The 20,983-nt window shown below is 43.6% G+C and overlaps 1 protein-coding gene and 1 long non-coding RNA gene across 2 annotated transcripts; both read right to left on the bottom strand.

The window, feature by feature from the left end:
* Positions 1-7,266: 7,266 nt before the first annotated feature.
* On the bottom strand, positions 7,267-8,098 carry LOC137138282 (uncharacterized). The gene is made up of 3 exons (XR_010915927.1): positions 7,809-8,098; positions 7,498-7,559; positions 7,267-7,409 (listed from the first exon to the last, which is right to left on the bottom strand). It is a non-coding gene; the product is annotated as an uncharacterized lncRNA (long non-coding RNA).
* Positions 8,099-8,395: 297 nt separating this feature from the next.
* Positions 8,396-20,983, bottom strand: LOC137137135 (probable cyclin-dependent serine/threonine-protein kinase DDB_G0292550). The gene is made up of 12 exons (XM_067523073.1): positions 20,964-20,983; positions 12,569-12,916; positions 12,239-12,430; positions 11,465-11,695; positions 10,763-11,056; positions 10,022-10,588; positions 9,749-9,925; positions 9,359-9,613; positions 9,071-9,286; positions 8,547-8,998; positions 8,484-8,491; positions 8,396-8,413 (listed from the first exon to the last, which is right to left on the bottom strand). Exons 1-12 carry the CDS (start codon positions 20,981-20,983, stop codon positions 8,396-8,398), a joined length of 2,778 nt encoding a protein of 925 aa, XP_067379174.1.

The following is a 20,983-nucleotide window of genomic DNA, read 5'->3' as shown; positions in this document are numbered from 1 at the left end:
GGAGTCGTCCGGTGGAAAGGACAGGAAGAGCTGTGTGTCATCAGCGTAGCAGTGATAGGAAAGACCATGTGAGTGAATGATGGCACCTAGGGATGAAGTATAGATAGAAAAGAGGAGAGGATATATAACTGAGCCCTGCGGCACACCGGTAGAGAGGCTATGAGAGTTAGAAAGATGCCCCCTCCAGGATACCTTGAAGCTTCGTCCTGATAGGTAAGAACAAAGCCAGTCTAGAGCTGATCCAGAGATGCCCAAGTCAGAGAGTGTGGACAAGAGTATCTGATGGTTCACAGTGTCAAAGGCTGATGATAGATCAAGTAGAATTAAGACAGATGATTGACCTGTGGCTTTTGCAGCTCGAAGATATTCCACAACAGTCAGGAGTGCCGTTTCCGTGGAATGACCCCTCTTGAAGCCAGACTGGTTGACATCGAGGAGGTTATTCTTGGAAAGGAAGTCTGAGAGTTGGTTGAAGACAGCTCGTTCAGAACAGAAACAGACAGAAAAGGAAGGAGGGAGACAGGTCTGTAGTTCTCCACTACAGAGGGATCAAGAGAAGGCTTCTTGAGCAGTGGGGTAATCAAGGCCTGCTTGAAAGAGGTTGGAAAAGTCCCTGTTTTGAGAGATGTGTTGATGACTTGTGTAATAGCTGGCATGAGTGCAGGTGCAACTGCTTGAAGAAGAGTGGAAGGGATTGGATCCAGAGTGCAGGTGGTCGGATGATTAGAGAGGAGGAGGGTGGATACGTCATCCTCAGTCAGAATTGCAAATGATGAGAGCAGTGCAGTGTTGGAAGAGGTTAGATGGATGTCATCATCTGGAGGAGAGAACTGTGAGCTGATAGCTGCCACCTTGTTGGTAAAAAAGTTGGCAAAGTTGTCAGCAGTGAGAGAGTGCAGAAGAGTAGCTTGTATTGTTTTTTTTGTTTTTTTTTCTTCTTTACTCGTACTGTTGTTATGCGAGTGTGGCGAGAGTGTGAACTTGCTTTCTTCTTGATATGTTACGTATGTATGGACTGACTGCTACAGTTGGGGGCATGCTGTGACGACCTCATACGCACCGGACTAGCAAGTTAACACCAGTTAGCCAACTAGCATTAGCCTAAATTTTGCTGAGTATGGACTACACAGGGACCTTGTGGATCGCTGCGTTCCTGTTTTTTGTGTTGGATTATTTGTCCTCTGTAACAAATGGATACAGCCTTCCGGACAATGCACGGATCACTTACTCCAGAGACTTTTTGCTACAGATGCAACATCCCTCTCACCAAGTTACTGTCACAGACAAGTTACCGGAGTAGCTACAACGCACAAACCCACCCGGTCGGAAAGACGAACACCTCTCACAACAATAAAAAGAAGGTAACAAGATGGGGGATGAAGAAGGGTGGGATTAGAGCAAGACTGAAGCGAGGAAAAAGTAAACAATACCTTGTACTTCCGTCAGTGATCCTTGCCAACGTGCGCTCATTCGCAATAAGACTGATGAACTGCAAGCCAATGTGTTTCATATGTGTGAGTATTGGACTGCTTCCATTCTTGCTTTTACTGAAACATGGCTGAATAGGAACGATAACAGTGACAACCTGTACAAGAAGGCTTTGGCTTTCCTGTAAGGTTAGATCGAGACACCAAGCTGACAGATAAACAACATGGCGGAAGGTCTGTTTCTACATTAATCCACACTGGTGCAAAACAGTTGTTGTCAGGGAAGAACTGTGTAACACTGACATTGAACTCCTGGCTGTCTCCCTGCGTCCATTCTACCTTCCCAGGGAATTTCCTCAACTGTTCTTCTTCTTGGTTTATATCCACCCCAGAGCAAATGCTTCTGCAGCCACCGAAAATTTAAAACATATGCTCGATAAATATGAAGTGATATCCCCTGATGCACCCAAATTTATTATGGGGGATTTCAATCACTGTTCAGCTGACAAACTACTTAAGGGATTCTATCAGTATGTCAACTGTGCCACCCGTCTGGGGAAAACACTGGATAAATGCTATTGTTCAGTCCCAAATGCCTATAGAGCTGTCTCCTTCCCCCCTCTCGGCTCTTCTGACCACCATAGCATCCTGCTTGCACCTGCCTTCTCACCTGTAGTCAGGAGGACAGAGAAAGTCACCAGGGACATCAAACAGTGGACCCCGGACTGTATCTACAGGCTGCAAGGGTGTTTTGAAACCACTGACTGGAAGACTCCTGTTTGCAGACTTTTCGTCAGCATTTAGCACAATGCAGCCACACATTCTAGCTGAAAAGCTAACCACACGCTTTGATATCGACCATCAACTCACCCTGTGGATCATAGATTTTCTTATCAACAGGTCACAGAGAGTACTGGTGAACAACTGTTTGTCTGACATCCTCTTCACCTCCACTGGCTCTCCGCAAGGCTGTGTTCTCTCTCCACTACTTTTTATCCTCTACACAGATGACTGCAGATCTGTACAGTCAAATTGTCACATTGTGAAATTTGCTGATGACACGGTCCTCCTGTCTCTGCTCTCTGGTCTCACACAGCATCACAGCTCAGCTCTGCAGGATTTTGTGGAGTGGTGTGGAAACTCGTGCCTTGAGCTTAATACAAATAAAACCAGGGAAATGATAGTGACCTTTTCCTCCAAGCAGAGACACATGGCTTAAGCAGTCTCTGAAATCAGCACATGGGGTTCTACAGGACCCCTCCCAGATTCTATTCCCTGAATTTGAGGGGCTCCCCTCGGGACGAATACTTCATTGTCCAGGCTAAAGGACACAGAGAAGAAAAAATTACCTTTTTCCCAAGGGCGTTCAAGCTCCTAAATGGACTTACATTTTAACAAACTATAACTTAAGCACTTTTAAAATTATTTTATTATGAGTTTTATTTGGAATGTGTACGGTGTGTGTTGATTATGTTATTGAGTGAGTATTTAGCTATTTTAAGTAAGCTAGTATTAAGCTACTTTGATGCTCCTTTAAATTGCCCCCTGGGGACAAATAAAGTGAACTGAATTTAATTGAATCCATAGCCTTAATTAAAATACTTATTGGACATAAATACTTATTTTCAGACAAACTACTGAAGCAATTGTAAAATGTGCCTTTGAATACGATCATTGAACTTTGTGTCAGAAATGCAGGGGGCAAAAGCCAGTGTCTTCTTGTGCCAGTCCCAAGTCTGGATAAATGCAGAGGGTTGTGTCAGGAAGGGCACCCGACGTAAAACACATGACAATTTAAAAATGTGAATTATGACAATGACTCTCATACCGGATCGGTCGGGGCCTTGGTTAACAACGACCACCATCGGTGCTCTTGACCTACAGGTGGAAATTGGACTACTTTTGGTCAAAGAAGGAGAGGAGGAAGGTGTGTTCGTAGGCAGAGAGAGAAGAGGAAAGCTAAGAATGTAGGACTGACAGTAGAGACTTTGAATGTTGGGACTATGACAGGGAAGGCTAGAGAGTTGATTGACTGATGCAGAGAAGGAAAGTGGATATACTGTGTGTCCAGGAGACCAGGTGGAAAGGTAGCAAGGCTAGAAGCTTAGGAGCAGGGTTCAAGTTGTTCTACCATGGGTCGTATAGGAAGAGAAATTAAGTAGGAGTTATCTTGAAAGAGGAGTTTGTAAGGAATATTCTAGAGGTGAAAAGAGTATCAGACAGTTTGATAAGTGTGAAGCTGGAAATTGAATGCGTGATGTTCAATGAGCGGTTATGCCCCACAGGTAGGATGTGAGTTAGAAGAGAAGGAGAAATTCTGGAGTGAGTAAGATGAAGTGATTCAGAGCATCCCCAGAGGGGAGACATCTTGTGTAGACGTTGTAATCTGAAAGAGATCAGTGACTGTAACGTATTAGTAGGGGAGAGTGTAGCCAGACAACAAAGGATGGTGGTGTGTAAAATGACTCTGGTGGTGAGGAAGATGAGGACAAAGGCAGAGAAGAGGGTGAAGTCGTGGTTGACTTCAGTTGAAAAAGGAAGAATGTTGTGCAGTTTTTAGGGAGGAGCTGAGACAAGGTCTGGGTGGTCAGGAGGTACTTCCAGATGACTGGACCTCTACAGCTAATGTGATCAGGGAGACAGGTAGTAGGGTACTCGGTGTGTCATCTGGAAAGAGGAAAGTGGACAAGGAGACTTGGTGGTGGAATGAGGAAGTTCAGGTTAGCTAAGAAGAAGTGGGACACTGAAAGGACTGAAGAGAGTAGACAGGAGTACAGGGAGATGCAGCGTAAGGTGAAGGTAGAGATGGCAAAAGCCAAACACAGGGCATATGAGGATTTGTATGCTAGGTTGGACACTAAAGAGGGAGAGGTGGATTTGTACAAGTTTGCCAGACAAAGAGACAGAGATGAGAAGGATGTGCAGCAGGTTAGGGTGATTAAAGATAAGGATGGAAATGTATTGACAGGTGCCAGGAGTGTGATGGGAAGATGGAAGGAGAACTTTGAAGAGTTGATGAATGAGGAAAATGAAAGGGAACAAAAAGTAGAAGAGGTGACTGGTGTGGAGCAGGAAGTAGCAAAGATTAGTAAGAGTGAAGTGAGGAGGACGTTGAAGAGGATGAAGAGTGGAAAGGCAGTTGGTCCTGATGACATACCTGTGGACGTATGGAAGTGTCTAGGAGAGGTGGCAGTAGAGTTTCTGACTAGTTTGTTTAACAAGATCTTGGAGAGTGAGAGGATGCCAGAGGACTGGAGGAGAAGTGTACTGGTGCTGATTTTTAAGAACAAGGGAGATGTGCAGAGCTACAGAGGAATAAAGCTGATGAGCCAGAATTAAGTTGTGGTGAAGAGTAGTGTAAGCTAGGCTAAGGGCAGAGGTGAGCATTTGTGAGCAGCTATATGGTTTCATGCCTAGAAAGAGAACAACAGATGCAGTATTTGCTTTGAGGATGCTGATGGAGAAGTACAGAGAGGGTCAGAGGGAGTTGCATTGTGTCTTCGTAGATTTAGAGAAAGCGTATGACAGGGTGCCGAGAGAGGAGCTGTCGTATTGTATGAGGATGTCAGGGTTGGCAGAGAAGTATGTTAGAGTGGTGTAGGACATGTATGAGAGCTGTAAGACAGTGGTGAGATGTGCTGCAGGTGTGACAGAGGAGTTCAAGGTGGAGGTGGGTCTGCATCAAGGATCGGCTCTGAGCCCCTTCTTGTTTGCTTTGGTGATGGACAGGCTGACAGATGAGGTTAGACAAGAATCTCCGTGGGGGAGGTGTAACGCAGGGTTGTGTGGGTCCTTAGTGTTACTGCACTGAGAACTGGGACATACCTCATCCCTGATGATTCACACATTCATATAACCAAAACCATAACCATATTAACCAAAGTGATTTTTTTGTTCTCTTCTTCTTCTAAAGAAAGCAGCTACAGGGGCTAGAGCGCAGTGGGGTTACAACCATCCACTGTGTTTACATGGATTAAATCAGGTGCAAAAAATGGATAGAAAAGAGTAACATAAATGTACCCTTAAATTTGTCTTTGTTAACTGATTTCTTTGGCTCTTTGTTCTGTGCAGTCTGAGCTTATTTCCAGCTCTCTTGGCATTTTCTCAGTGGTTGTATCAGTGTTTTTTGGTTTTGTTTTTTAATCAGAGAGCTGTTAGTTCATTTGTTACTGTCAATATGTGATGTTACAACATGCGTAGTTTGGAAATATAACTAAAAAAAGCATCAGATCATAGCTAAAACAGCTTCAACCCATCATTTATGTCGATTACAATTAATTAGTTAACATATTGTATTGTATTGTATATATTTAACGTTTTTTGTCACTAAAGTTATTTTTATCTATTGTTTTCTCTTTCTCTTTCTTATATACTTTTACATATACAGTACATATGCAGAGTATACTGACCGTCTTTTTCTTTCTTTTTTCCCCAGTGTGCGCATATATACACACAACACACATGTACAACTCGCAAACACACCCTATTTTATTTGGAATGTTTTGTGTATGTTACTTTAACTTCCGTGTCTTTAGTTTGGAATTTAAGTAAACGTTCTTTAAAAGTAAAGACAGGTGTGAACATAACAGTGTTAGACATGTGGCTTTCTTTATCATATCTCATCCACAAGTATTTAGCTGTAACCTCTAAGACTGTGAATAAGAGCAAAGTTATTGACACCACCTGTAGAGCTCTGTGGGGAGTGTCAAGTCTTTTGTTTCTTTATTCATAAGCAGTTCCAGTGGATTTGGCTCCGGATGTACTGGTTTTAGGTATTATACACCCAAAAAATAGAAAGAGTTGCAGATGGCTTTGAAACTTAATGATTCTTATTGTTAATGCTCGAGTATTTGTAATTTCACATGTATTACTGTTTGGAAAATTAATTAATTAATTAAATGTTTTTATTCCGTCTGACACTGAGCCCAACTGTTTAAATTACAGAGTAATTTTTAAGAAAGGGAATGGTTGGACAGGTTTAGATTGCTAAATACATTTCCTTTTAATGGAAGCATCTTCAATATACAGTGATATATATTTTATATCAACTTTAGGCAGTAAAAAAATACTGTAATTGATAAATGTGATTTAGATTTTTGTATCCCGATCATCATGAACACTTGGTGTTTCTTTCTACACTTATAGAAAGATATAGTTCATCTCACAGAATACACATGTATGATGTATTATGACATTAAAAAAACATGACTAGTTAACCATTTACATTTTTAAAATCTGTTTTTGTTGTCTTTTTGTTGTTTCTTCACTGAATGAGCAGATCTTGCAGGAAGTGAAATATAATTAAATTGTTATTGTTTTTGGTTCTAAATGTTATATATATTTGATAATATTTGATGTATCAAGGTTATTGTCTAAATGTTTAGTCATTCTTTACAGTGCTCATGTATTTTAGCATGTAAGGGACTTGCTTTTGATTTGAAACTGAGATGTAGATAAGTTGCAGTAAAGGCCTGTATTTGTTAAATGGTGTGTTCAACTTTGGATATTTTATCTACAAAGTCTTTCCAAGTCATATGAAAGTTGCAGTCCTTCAAATTGGTCTTGGATTTTCAGTGAGAACAAAGTCTTTTTCATACCAGTGACAGCAGTGATTTCTAATGGGATTTCACATGTGCATCACCATTGACACTATTGACGGTTTGTCAGCAGCCATGACAGCAGCACCAGACAGAACGCAGTGATGAGACTGATCCTGTGACTTTTTCCACTTGATGTTGCTGTAAAGGTTGATAAAAACAAATAAGACATTACTTTAACAAACAGTTGTGTAGCATTGTAAATATTTAGTAAGGCAGCATTTAGTGTTGCTTACCTGTGCCATTCACGGAGATAGTTGTAATGTCAATGGTAAAGTCTGTGATGTTTGCAGCTGCTGTAATTAAAACTTTTGCAATTTCATTGGGGTTGGGGACAGACCCAGATGAGAATGCGAGGGTCAAGCTGTTGTTGATTGATCCATTACTGCAAAGGAAAGCCACAATTATATTGCATTATTTATTTTAATGACCAATGTTCTTAAAATTCTCTCAGAAAAACAATAGAAAACTACCTGTATCCAATTACGTCCATCGTGGAAAATGCAGAAAATACAGATTTGTAGTAAGGCACAAGCTGCAGAAATACAAGAAAAATGTCTATTAGGTGCATTTATTTTATAAGCATATTTTTCTTCACTTGTGTAGTTTGTTTTAAAATTATTTCTATTTTAAAATAGAGGTTTATATATATACTATTATACACTTAAAGGATAATCATAAAAATAAAAAAAGAACAATTTACTAATTATTACTAACATTATATCTACCAAATGGTTTCCAATGACATGTTTTACAATGTTTCACTTTAGAAGCGGATACTTACTTGCGAAATGATCTTTGAAGTTCGAGATTTAGCTTGTGGGGATGACAGATTTAGCAGTTCATTTGTAAATGTGTCTTTAGTTTTGAAACTCATTTGTGTTTTTGAGTATGGCTGAGGAATTGGAGTAGCAGCTGTTGTCGTTGTCGTTGGTGCTGCAGTTGTTGTTGCAGGAGCAGCTGTTGTCGTTGGTGCTGCGGTTGTTGTTGCGCCAGCAGCTGTTGTCGTTGGTGCTGCGGTTGTTGTTGCGCCAGCAGCTGTAGTCGCTGGTGCTGCGGTTGTTGTGGCGCCAACAGCTGTAGTCGTTGGTGCTGCGGTTGTTGTTGCGCCAGCAGCTGTGGTCGTTGGTGCTGCGGTTGTTGTTGCGCCAGCAGCTGTAGTCGTTGGTGCTGCGCTGGTTGTTGCGCCAGCAGCTGTAGTCGTTGGTGCTGCGGTTGTTGTTGCGCCAGCAGCTGTAGTCGTTGGTGCTGCGGTGGTTGTCGCGCCAGCAGCTGTAGTCGTTGGTGCCGCGGTTGTTGTCGTGCCAGCAGCTGTAGTCGTTGGTGCCGCGGTGGTTGTCGCGCCAGCAGCTGTAGTCGTTGGTGCTGCGGTTATTGTTGGGGGAGCAGCTGTAGTCGTTGGTGCTGCGGTTGTTGTTGAGCCAGCAGCTGTGGTCGTTGGTGCTGCGGATGTTGTTGCGCCAGCAGCTGTAGTCGTTGGTGGTGCGGTGGTTGCTGCGCCAGCAGCTGTAGTCGTTGGTGCCGCGGTGGTTGTCGCGCCAGCAGCTGTAGTCGTTGGTGCTGCGATTATTGTTGGGGGAGCAGCTGTAGTCGTTGGTGCTGCGGTTGTTGTTGAGCCAGCAGCTGTGGTCGTTGGTGCTGCGGTTGTTGTTGCGCCAGCAGCTGTAGTCGTTGGTGCTGCGGTTGTTGTTGCGCCACCAGCTGTAGTCCTTGGTGGTGTGGTTGTTTTTCCGCCCACAGCTGTAGTCGTTGGTGGTGCGGTTGTTGTTGGGGGAGCAGCTGTAGTGGTTGGTGCTACGGTTGTTGTTGCGCCAGCAGCTGTAGTCGTTGGTGCTGCGGTTGTTGTTGCGCCAGTAGCTGTAGTCGTTGGTGCTGCGGTTGTTGTTGAGCCAGCAGCTGTGGTCGTTGGTGCTGCGGTTGTTCTTGCGCCAGCAGCTGTAGTCGTTGGTGCTGCGGTTGTTGTTGCGCCAGCAGCTGTAGTCGTTGGTGGTGTGGTTGTTGTTGCGCCAGCAGCTGTAGTCGTTGGTGACGCGGTTGTTGTTGCGCCAGCAGCTGTAGTGGTTGGTGCTGCGGTTGTTGTTGCGCCAGCAGCTGTAGTCGTTGGTGCTGCGGTTATTGTTGGGGGAGCAGCTGTAGTCGTTGGTGCTGCGGTTGTTGTTGAGCCCAAAGCTGTAGTCATTGGTGACGCGATTGTTGTTGCGCCAGCAGCTGTAGTGGTTGGTGCTGCGGTGGTTGGTGCTGCGGTTGTTGTTGCGCCAGCAGCTGTAGTGGTTGGTGCTGCGGTTGTTGTTGCGCCAGCAGCTGTAGTGGTTGGTGCTGCGGTTGTTGTTGCGCCAGCAGCTGTAGTCGTTGGTGACGCGGTTGTTGTTGCGCCAACAGCTGTAGTGGTTGGTGCTGCGGTTGTTGTTGCGCCAGCAGCTGTAGTCGTTGGTGACGCGGTTGTTGTTGCGCCAGCAGCTGTAGTGGTTGGTGCTGCGGTTGTTGTTGCGCCAGCAGCTGTAGTCGTTGGTGCTGCGGTTATTGTTGGGGGAGCAGCTGTAGTCGTTGGTGCTGCGGTTGTTGTTGCGCCAGCAGCTGTAGCCGTTGGTGCTGCGGTTGTTGTCGGGAGAGCAGCTGTAGTCGTTGGTGCTGCGGTTGTTGTTGCGCCAGCAGCTGTAGTTGCTGGTGCTGCGGTTGTTGTTGCGCCAGCAGCTGTAATGGTTGGTGCTGCGGTTGTTGTTGCGCCAGCAGCTGTAGTGGTTGGTGCTGCGGTTGTTGTTGCGCCAGCAGCTGTAGTCGTTGGTGACGCGGTTGTTGTTGCACCAGCAGCTGTAGTGGTTGGTGCTGCAGTTGTTGTTGCACCAGCAGCTGTAGTCGTTGGTGACGCGGTTGTTGTTGCGCCAGCAGCTGTAGTGGTTGGTGCTGCGGTTGGTGTTGCGCCAGCAGCTGTAGTGGTTGGTGCTGCGGTTGTTGTTGTGCCAGCAGCTGTAGTCGTTGGTGACGCGGTTGTTGTTGCGCCAGCAGCTGTAGTGGTTGGTGCTGCGGTTGTTGTTGCGCCAGCAGCGGTAGTGGTTGGTGCCGCGGTGGTTGTCGCGCCAGCAGCTGTAGTCGTTGGTGCTGCGGTTATTGTTGAGGGAGCAGCTGTAGTCGTTGGTGCTGCGGTTGTTGTTGAGCCAGCAGCTGTGGTCGTTGGTGCTGCGGTTGTTGTTGCGCCAGCAGCTGTAGTCGTTGGTGCTGCGGTTGTTGTTGCGCCACCACCTGTAGTCCTTGGTGGTGTGGTTGTTGTTCCGCCCACAGCTGTAGTCGTTGGTGGTGCGGTTGTTGTTGGGGGAGCAGCTGTAGTGGTTGGTGCTACGGTTGTTGTTGCGCCAGCAGCTGTAGTCGTTGGTGCTGCGGTTGTTGTTGCGCCAGCAGCTGTAGTCGTTGGTGCTGCGGTTGTTGTTGAGCCCAAAGCTGTAGTCATTGGTGACGCGGTTGTTGTTGCGCCAGCAGCTGTAGTCGTTGGTGCTTCGGTTGTTGTCGGGAGAGCAGCTGTAGTCGTTGGTGCTGCGGTTGTTGTTGCGCCAGCAGCTGTAGTCGTTGGTGCTGCGGTTGTTGTCGCGCCAGCAGCTGTAGTCGTTGGTGCTGCGGTTGTTGTCGGGAGAGCAGCTGTAGTCGTTGGTGCTGCGGTTGTTGTTGCGCCAGCAGCTGTAGTTGCTGGTGCTGCGGTTGTTGTTGCGCCAGCAGCTGTAGTGGTTGGTGCTGCGGTTGTTGTTGCGCCAGCAGCTGTAGTGGTTGGTGCTGCGGTTGTTGTTGCGCCAGCAGCTGTAGTCGTTGGTGACGCGGTTGTTGTTGCACCAGCAGCTGTAGTGGTTGGTGCTGCAGTTGTTGTTGCACCAGCAGCTGTAGTCGTTGGTGACGCGGTTGTTGTTGCGCCAGCAGCTGTAGTGGTTGGTGCTGCGGTTGTTGTTGCGCCAGCAGCTATAGTCGTTGGTGCTGCGGTTATTGTTGGGGGAGCAGCTGTAGTCGTTGGTGCTGCGGTTGTTGTTGCGCCAGCAGCTGTAGCCGTTGGTGCTGCGGTTGTTGTTGCGCCAGCAGCTGTTGTCGTTGGTGCTGCGGTTGTTGTTGCGCCAGCAGCTGTAGTCGTTAGTGCTGCGGTTGTTGTTGAGCCCAAAGCTGTAGTCATTGGTGACGCGGTTGTTGTTGCACCAGCAGCTGTAGTGGTTGGTGCTGCGGTTGTTGTTGCGCCAGCAGCTGTAGTGGTTGGTGCTGCGGTTGTTGTTGGGGGAGCAGCTGTAGTCGTTGGTGCTGCGGTTATTGTTGCGCCAGCAGCTGTAGTGGTTGGTGCTGCGGTTGTTGTTGCGCCAGCAGCTGTAGTCGTTGGTGCTGCGGTTGTTGTTGCGCCAGCAGCTGTAGCCGTTGGTGCTGCGGTTGTTGTTGCGCCAGCAGCTGTTGTCGTTGGTGCTGCGGTTGTTGTTGCGCCAGCAGCTGTAGTCGTTGGTGCTGCGGTTGTTGTTGAGACCAAAGCTGTAGTCATTGGTGACGCGGTTGTTGTTGTGCCAGCAGCTGTAGTGGTTGGTGCTGGGGTGGTTGGTGCTGCGGTTGTTGTTGCGCCAGCAGCTGTAGTGGTTGGTGCTGCGGTTGTTGTTGCGCCAGCAGCTGTAGTCGTTGGTGCTGCAGTTGTTGTTGGGGGAGCAGCTGCAGTCGTTGGTGCTGCGGTTATTGTTGCGCCAGCAGCTGTAGTCGCTAGTGCTGCGGTTGTTGTTGTTGCGCCAGCAGCTGTAGTCGCTGGTGCTGCGGTTGTTGTTGCGCCAGCAGCTGTAGTCGTTGGTGCTGCGGTTGGTGTTGCGCCAGCAGCTGTAGTGGTTGGTGCTGCGGTTGTTGTTGCGACAGCAGCTGTAGTGGTTGGTGCTGCGGTTGTTGTTGCGCCAGCAGCTGTAGTCGTTGGTGCTGCGGTTGTTGTTGAGACCAAAGCTGTAGTCATTGGTGACGCGGTTGTTGTTGTGCCAGCAGCTGTAGTGGTTGGTGCTGGGGTGGTTGGTGCTGCGGTTGTTGTTGCGCCAGCAGCTGTAGTGGTTGGTGCTGCGGTTGTTGTTGCGCCAGCAGCTGTAGTGGTTGGTGCTGCGGTTGTTGTTGCGCCAGCAGCTGTAGTCGTTGGTGCTGCAGTTGTTGTTGGGGGAGCAGCTGTAGTCGTTGGTGCTGCGGTTGTTGTTGAGACCAAAGCTGTAGTCATTGGTGACGCGGTTGTTGTTGTGCCAGCAGCTGTAGTGGTTGGTGCTGGGGTGGTTGGTGCTGCGGTTGTTGTTGCGCCAGCAGCTGTAGTGGTTGGTGCTGCGGTTGTTGTTGCGCCAGCAGCTGTAGTCGTTGGTGCTGCAGTTGTTGTTGGGGGAGCAGCTGCAGTCGTTGGTGCTGCGGTTATTGTTGCGCCAGCAGCTGTAGTCGCTAGTGCTGCGGTTGTTGTTGTTGCGCCAGCAGCTGTAGTCGCTGGTGCTGCGGTTGTTGTTGCGCCAGCAGCTGTACTCGTTGGTGCTGCGGTTGGTGTTGCGCCAGCAGCTGTAGTGGTTGGTGCTGCGGTTGTTGTTGCGCCAGCAGCTGTAGTGGTTGGTGCTGCGGTTGTTGTTGCGCCAGCAGCTGTAGTCGTTGGTGCTGCGGTTATTGTTGGGGGAGCAGCTGTAGTCGTTGGTGCTGCGGTTGTTGTTGAGCCAGCAGCTGTGGTCGTTGGTGCTGCGGTTGTTGTTGCGCCAGCAGCTGTAGCCGTTGGTGCTGCGGTTGTTGTTGCGCCAGCAGCTGTAGTCGTTGGTGCTGCGGTTGTTGTTGCGCCAGCAGCTGTAGTCGTTGGTGCTGCGGTTGTTGTTGAGCCCAAAGCTGTAGTCATTGGTGACGCGGTTGTTGTTGCGCCAGCAGCTGTAGTGGTTGGTGCTGCGGTGGTTGGTGCTGCGGTTGTTGTTGCGCCAGCAGCTGTAGTGGTTGGTGCTGCGGTTGTTGTTGCGCCAGCAGCTGTAGTCGTTGGTGCTGCGGTTGTTGTTGGGGGAGCAGCTGTAGTCGTTGGTGCTGCGGTTATTGTTGCGCCAGCAGCTGTAGTCGCTGGTGCTGCGGTTGTTGTTGTTGCGCCAGCAGCTGTAGTCGCTGGTGCTGCGGTTGTTGTTGCGCCAGCAGCTGTAGTCGTTGGTGCTGCGGTTGGTGTTGCGCCAGCAGCTGTAGTGGTTGGTGCTGCGGTTGTTGTTGCGCCAGCAGCTGTAGTCGCTGGTGCTGCGGTTGTTGTTGCGCCAGCAGCTGTAGTCGTTGGTGCTGCGGTTGTTGTTGCGCCAGCAGCTGTAGTCGTTGGTGCTGCGGTTGGTGTTGCGCCAGCAGCTGTAGTCGTTGGTGCTGCGGTTGTTGTCGCGCCAGCAGCTGTAGTCGTTGGTGCTGCGGTTGTTGTCGGGAGAGCAGCTGTAGTCGTTGGTGCTGCGGTTGTTGTTGCGCCAGCAGCTGTAGTTGCTGGTGCTGCGGTTGTTATTGCGCCAGCAGCTGTAGTCGCTGGTGTTGCGGTTGTTGTAGCGCCAGCAGCTGTAGTCGCTGGTGCTGCGGTTGTTGTTGCGCCAGCAGCTGTAGTCGCTGGTGCTGCGGTTGTTGTTGAGCCAGCAGCTGCAGTCGTTGGTGCTGCGGTTGTTGTTGAGCCAGCAGCTGTAGTGGTTGGCGCTGCGGTTGTTGTTGGGGGAGCAGCTGTAGTAGTTTGAGCCGTGACTGTTTTAGTAGAAAGCTCTAAAGCCACTGTTTTTAAAGAGCAGAACGATTAACATTTTTTTCTATATAAAACTGGTAAAAATGTTTTTGTGTTTTACAGTAATCACTAACTTACCTATGAGTATCAGCAAACTCATCAAGACTTGTCCATAACCCATTGTTTCTGCTCTTAAACCTATAGTGATTGAAAGATTTCATTACACCAATAAATGTGTATAGGTTTTCTGTGTAGTGTTGTTGGGGAGTTTATTTCAAAAAGCCCCAATCGTAAACATTTGCAAATACTTTTTACCAGTTGTCAATTTTTTCTCTTAGGTTTTAGTCTTACAGCTTTTTATAATATAATTTGACATCACTGCAGTAAAATATTATACAACAAATGTAATAATTTACACAATTGCTTTCGTTTACACATATTTATTTATTTATTCATGTTGCTAATAGGATTCAATAGAAGAACGTAGGATGGCTATAATAGTTTTATAATGTTAAAATTAAAACAACTTTATTTTTGCATTTTTTCATTTAGCTGTAATATATAATAGATACATATGATAAACTTCTAAACTTCTTTTGCTATTCTTTTTTTGTTATACTTACGGGATAAAGGAAATCAGAATAAAGGAGGGAGAAAAATGTTATGTTACAATAACGTAAAAAGGCAAAATAAAAAATCAGGCAAAGAACACTTAACTATAACAGTTTAGTAAAAATACATATATAATATAAACACAAAAATTCACTTACCTCAAGCAATATTAAAAATTTCCTTAGGTTCCTCAGTGAATTTAATGTGATGCACCTGCTGCTGCATTCTAATATATCTGCTTTTGGGTCAAACCATGTGACTGATATCAGTGAGTCAGTCTGTGAAGAATGAAGCCACAAACAACATTTGAATGTCTTCCACTGAAGTGAACTAACTGGATCATAGGTCCATAGATGCAAGATACCTATGGACCATATGTACAATGACACAGATGTCATCTGCTTAATCATATAACATGGTTATATTTTGGAGATGGCTACTGTCATAAAATGTTTCCAGCATAAATTTAGCAAGTTTCCATGTTTTGCACTATTTTCATTCTTTAGCCACAGCCGATTACAATACTTAACATGCAATACTTTCAGTTTATAGTACAAAATAATGGCTGCCAATTTGCACAGAATTTATTCACAAAAGCACTACTTTAAGCTACCCAGCAGGCCAAAAAGTCATCACAATACTGGAGGGATTATTAGACTACATTATTACTATAATTTATTATATTATTTGATTATACAAACTTTACATGAGTGCACATGTATTTTAAAGTTATCTCCCTCTTTCAAAGTGTATGCCAAGTCAAAGGACAAACCAGTTACACCAAAAATAAAAAAAATAAAAAAAACAGGTGTGGCAGAAACATCACACCTTTAACGGTAACACAGAATCTAAATTTAGGATAGAAGTAAATTCACTGGTTTACTGAGGTTACTAGAAGATACACTACAATACTGACCATTAGTGACCTCAACAAGACTTAATAATTTTTTCTTTTTTTATTTAACTGTCCATTTTGTTTTTGTATATTTTTATTGTATTTGTTCCCTGTTTTGTAGTTTTTAATACTCATTTTTCCAAGTTGCTTGTTCTTCTTTGTTCTTTTGTCTCATGGTGTAGTATTTTGTTAGAGTAACTAGTTCTGTGACTTCAAAAACCAATTGACTGCAGTAATTTTGGTGATTTACTTTGCAAAGGTGATTAATTAGCTTTTGTTTTATAAACAAATTTAGAATCATTTGTAGAGATAAAGTTTTACTTTCACCCAAAAGAGACTTTTTTGTTCTTTTAAAGTAATTCGTTTTTCAAAAACACAAATGACATTGACCATGGTTCAATGTTGTGATTTAAAAAAACGAAAAATGGCATAAATAAACCCTGTAAGTGATGTGAACAGCCCCGAAACATTGCACCATTAGTTTGTGTTAAAAGTGGAATGTTGCCTTCTTTTAACTGTGAGGTCTAAGGCAGTAGGTGTGGCCGACAATGTCATTGCTGAGGCTGAGGTTTTAAAAGTTTACGAACCTCTCCTACTATAGGGATCATAGAATTAAGCTGGGCCCCAGTCATTGACATAAACATGTAACAATGAGTGTAGCCCCCTTTCCTGCCAGCTGAACCTTATTTATTGTCATGAAACAGGCATTACATTACCCTACACCACACATTATGTACACTACAGAAAACAACTGGGAACCTTCAGGATTAGTAACGTATCTATCTAACAATAGTACTCTGCGATCTCCTCCTGCCATTTCTACCAACATGTGCTTCCCCCTCATCCAACTGTGTGTTTCTAGTAGCCAGGGGAAGCACAAAACAAGGCTGAGGGTCTTGACAGTAACCGGCCCAGAGTCCTGAAAGCCTGTGCTGAGCAGGCAGAACATTACGGGCATGCATATAATGTCTAACAGCAACTGAAACCACAACCTTTTCCTATCGAGGATTAATAATCTATTATCTAAGAGGGTTGAGTTGGTACAAATGCTTTTTGCTTGTCTGCTTATCCAGAGTGGCAGTATTCCTGCACAAATAAAATAATTAAAATCATATCTTTCTAATATTACTATTTTTACTATCCAAGATGTTTAGTTCTATGATGACCTATGTTTAAATTTGCTTTCCCCATACACAACAGGATGATTCACTAGTTGATACACTTTTATCAGTTACTTCTTTGTGGGATTGATGTCATTCTTGGTTTTTATTCAACAACTTTATTTATCACATAGGTAAATTGTGTTGCCTTGTTACTGCTTCTCTCCCCAATAAAGGAAAATGAAAGGAAAAAGAACATCCACAAAACCAAGAATATAAAGAAATACAAATCAATGATCAATAAATAGGAAAAAACACAGTTAAAGGAGTTAAAAAAGAAATGAAATTAAAATAATAAAATAAATAAAAACAATACTAATTGTCCATTTGGGGATGACTTGAACAGTTTAATTGTGAAAGGATCTCTGTGCTCGCTGTGGAGCACTTGACTGTGATCAGTCTCTGGCCGAAATGGCTCCTCAGTGCAGCCAGCAGACAGTGGATTGAAAGGAAACTGGACAACTGTGTCCTCTCAGCCACAACACACAGAGGGTCCAGCTCCTCCCCAAAAACAGAACTGCCCATCCTATGGGGCTGCCTTTGAACCAGGGGCTTGTATACAGGTAGGAGGTGGGTCAGGTTGTGCACAGACCTGCCTGGGGAAGGGAGGATAGAATAGCCCTTTAACATTTAAGTACAAACTTAAGATAGAGACTTAAAACAATGCCTTTTTTCATCAAAATAATATTTAAAGTACATCTATTTAATACAAATGTTAATTTACTAAAACCACTAAGAACTCTAGCAAACACTTTTTAAGATTCTAAAGCAAAATCATCAAACTCATGACTTGAATATCTAACATAACATTTTTTCTCGCCCACAAAAGCCACAAATGTCCAAATTCTGTCTTTTATCATAGTGGTTATTTTTTTGGCAATAGGCTCTCTTCAAAGTTTGATCATCTAGACTGTGCTCGTTAGACAAACTGGGCATTTACTGTAGCTTGTGTTTTACAAATAAATTTAAACTGAAGCAACGGTGACTGAATCACTTTTGGCCAATTTAAAGCAGCTATGTGCTCAAAAGCACTAAAATATGAGTCAACCTCAAACCTACTGAAATGTGGAACCAATACTATGTTTTTCCTTATATCAACTCTATTAGAGGCAGTGCTTTGACGGATAGACACGGAATTGGAGGCAGTAGGTAAGCTTCTTTCAAGCTCCGGGGTTGATGGGTAATGCTGGCAAGAAATAGCCACAGAAAATATGAGTAGGTGCTGTTTAATATTTGGGACAGGAAAGGAGAATAGGGATCGAATTAAAGGACATCACATGTGAGTGAAAAAAACTGACTGAAAAGACTGACTCACTCATGCTAGAGCTAGGTGAGCATAAATTGTTTACTAAGTGTTCAGATTGCCTGTAATTTAAGTGAGAACTTTGTGTTTGTACAATCAGTAACATTACGTACATTCAGCTGTTGATGAAATAGCATTTGGAGTTACATTCGCCTGAATGTAAATTAGCCATGTGCAGCTTGTTTGAGACAGATGGTTATGTAGCCTGTGTTCAAATAAGTGAAAAATAAACCCCTGTGCTGCAGATCACAGTGTCAGACACACAGTTCTAATGGCCTTTGCCTGTACTGTAGTATTTGACCCAATATATTTGCGTCAACTGTGGCGCAGGAGGGTAGAGCGGTCGTCCACTAATCTCACAGTTGTTGGTTTGATCCCTGGCTCCTCTGGTCACACTGAACCCCAGTGAGTGTTGGCCAGCTGCATAGCAGCTCCCCCATCGGTGTATGAGAGTGTATGTGTGTGTGTCTGTGTGTGATTGTGAGCGCGAATGGGTGAATAAGAAGCGCTTTGAGTGCCAATAGGTGGAAAAGTGCTATACCAAAAGTGCACCACCATTTACCAAAACAGCAACTGATATTATCTAAATAACTCACCTGCCAAAGACAGAGAAATGAATTCCCAATCCATGGTAATGAGATATCCATGAGTAGCAAGCAGCTTATAAAAAAAGCAAGAACAAGAAATAAAGACATCTGTGTGAACTTAAACAGTGTGTGAAATTAAACATGGGATAATGTGCATTTTAATAATATCTCTTGGCATTTGCACTTTCATATTTTACAACTGCTCAATCAACCAGTGATGCATTCTGTATTCTTTAAATTTGTTATTACTTAGCTTCTTTTTACATTATTCAATATTTTGTCTCAGCATAGAAGAGCTAGCTAGTAGGTCAATTATACTACGTTGACTGACAGAGGTGCATACAATGTAAAAGACTACTTTACAGTAAACTTAAAAGTCTTTATGCTTGTTGATGCCCATTACAAAAAATAAGGCATTAGTGTAAATATTTCTCAGATACACTCCTTTCTAAACTTGTGGCCCACTACCTGAAAGGCTTAGTGTTCCCTGTTGTTTTCATTTGGTGTTGGCCTTTTCGAGCGCTGTTCCTTGTTATTTATCCTCTTCTTGTAGGACTGTAGAACTGCTTCACCTTAACATCGAAAGGATCCTGTAGAGGTTAATTGGGCATCTTAACAGGAAGCCTCCTGGTACATTAAAGTCAAATTTAGTTATACACAAACGTTATGAGAAACATTATAATCACTTTGATGAACATTAATGACCGACTTGAAGGAATAAAAAACAGGCCTTGTGAGTTAGAAGCAATGTGACGTAATTGTCCATTCTGTAAACAGACAAAGATGGCTACAGATGAGTTTTGAAAAAAATAATGCGATTTGTAAACCAATTAAAGTCTTTTGACTTTAAGGACATCAAGGACCATCAAGAACACTATAAGATCGCAGCATTTTTTCCTTTTTCCCTGTAGACAGTGACAAGCAGCAGCCAGTTCATGCCAGGCTGTGCCATGATGGATCCGGGGTTGTTCCTGCTCATCAGAATCAATGTCCTCTCAGCTGATGGACACAGTTTCTTCCAGATGTTGGGTACAATAATATATATATATATTTAATGTGTTTTATATATATATATACACACATATATATGTGTATATATGTGTGTGTGTGTGTATATGTATATGTATGAATATGTACTGCATATATATATATATATATATATATATATATATATATATATATATATCTTTAGCTGATAATTTTGACATCATTTGTTTAGAAATGGCTGCAAGGAACATTTCTAAATTGTGTCAATTTTTCCTTTTTCTCTGCTCTGTACTGAGTCTTTTACTTTTTACTTTGGTAGTGTTTTTACATTTATCTTTATAATTTTCATTTCTGCTGTGTCATTTGCAGGATATGACTTTACTTTATATACTTTATAGACTTTATATGACTTTGTTCCTTTGTTAGAATTTTATAGTGATAAAGTAACTGACACAAAATAAATTACCATTCAAATCACTTGGTTGAATGGACTTTCATAACTGACTGGGAGGTATGAAAAACCAGCTTTCTAAGTTACAAGTAATGTGAAATCATTATCCATTCACTATTTCTATAAATGTACAATAATGAATACCTGGGAGCTTTAAAAATGGGCTTTGTAAACTACTTAAAGTAATTTGAGGGGTCATAAATAGAATAAAGGATGCATAATCATAGGTTTGGACTAATCCACAATTCACCAATTGTGGATGTTGCACCAATCCAAGGACTCCCTTATCAGGAGACCATGAAGGACACTGTAAGATTTTTTAAACCATACACTTAATTTTTAATTTTAATGTGGAACAAAGATAATTTTTGGAAAGCTTGTCCTGTGTTTTTTTGTCCAATGTTTCAGAGTCACCTTTTGCAGTATATAACAGTAAAGGGTGGACATCAGTTTGTTTACCAGAAGAGTTCACTGTCTTGGATCAGATATCTTTGGGGAAAGACAGAGCTTTGTCTGTATTTCCTTGTTGACAAGAGTGGATTTGTAGCTGTACAGCTGTTCTACCAATCTTTAGCCAGCAGTACTGATTTGATACTGTAATCAACATCTTAAACTGAGGATGGTGATATTGTTGCTTGTTTTACAGAGTAAAATAAGGTTTGTTGATAAAGACAAGTGGCATGTACTTTCTTAATTAAGTGATGTAATGTTGGTGTTTGTTGATATTAAATTCTATAGTTTATCATCTATGACATCTCATTTAGGTAAACCAGACCAGGTAGTTTTATTATTATAAATGAGACGTATTCTTTACTTTGTTAATGAACTGTAGTATATGGATGCTATATTATTCAGTGACTGGTGAAGATGGCACAAAAACAAAGCTCTGCCACTCCTTCATCCACAAGCTTGTCAAAAATCCAATACTGTAAATACACAGCTGTGGCAGGTTTCATTGATGTCATGTAATGACAAAAGCCATCTATTTGTGGGAAGGTGTGTTCCAACTCAAAACAGGCACATATTTTGTTGGTAACATTTCTAAAGAGCAAACGATTGATGTGGTAACAAAGTTGTTATATAGTTGTGGGAAGGACCTTCGTGCATTTTCCCCGCCTTAGGTTGCCCTGCATACCAAACCAAAGTTTTGTGATGCAGACAAAATGTTCAGAGTTTACTTTCGTTCACCATGCAGGACACATAATAGTTAATAGTATTGTTTTAAATCCACCACTACTCAAAAATGTGGTTGGCTTAAATTTGCCTACTTTGTCCTGATTCTTTACCTGAAGAAACCTGAAGACAT

This window comes from Channa argus, chromosome 12 (assembly GCF_033026475.1).
Source record: "Channa argus isolate prfri chromosome 12, Channa argus male v1.0, whole genome shotgun sequence".
Classification (NCBI taxonomy): Eukaryota; Metazoa; Chordata; class Actinopteri; order Anabantiformes; family Channidae; genus Channa; species Channa argus.
Note: the sequence above shows the minus strand (reverse complement) of the source record. Positions and strands in the feature narration are given on the sequence as shown.

What these genes read in the sequence shown, in the direction of transcription:
- LOC137137135 (XM_067523073.1), bottom strand. Translation starts at nt 20,983, where the DNA reads ATGTCTTCAGGTTTCTTCAG. An exon ending in ACCAACCACTACAGCTGCTG is followed by an intron (nt 11,696 to 12,238) that starts GCACAACAACAA and finishes CAATAACCGCAG; the next exon opens with CACCAACGACTGCAGCTGCT. An exon ending in ACCAACCACTACAGCTGCTG is followed by an intron (nt 9,926 to 10,021) that starts GCGCAACAACAA and finishes CACCAACCGCAG; the next exon opens with CACCAACCACTACAGCTGCT.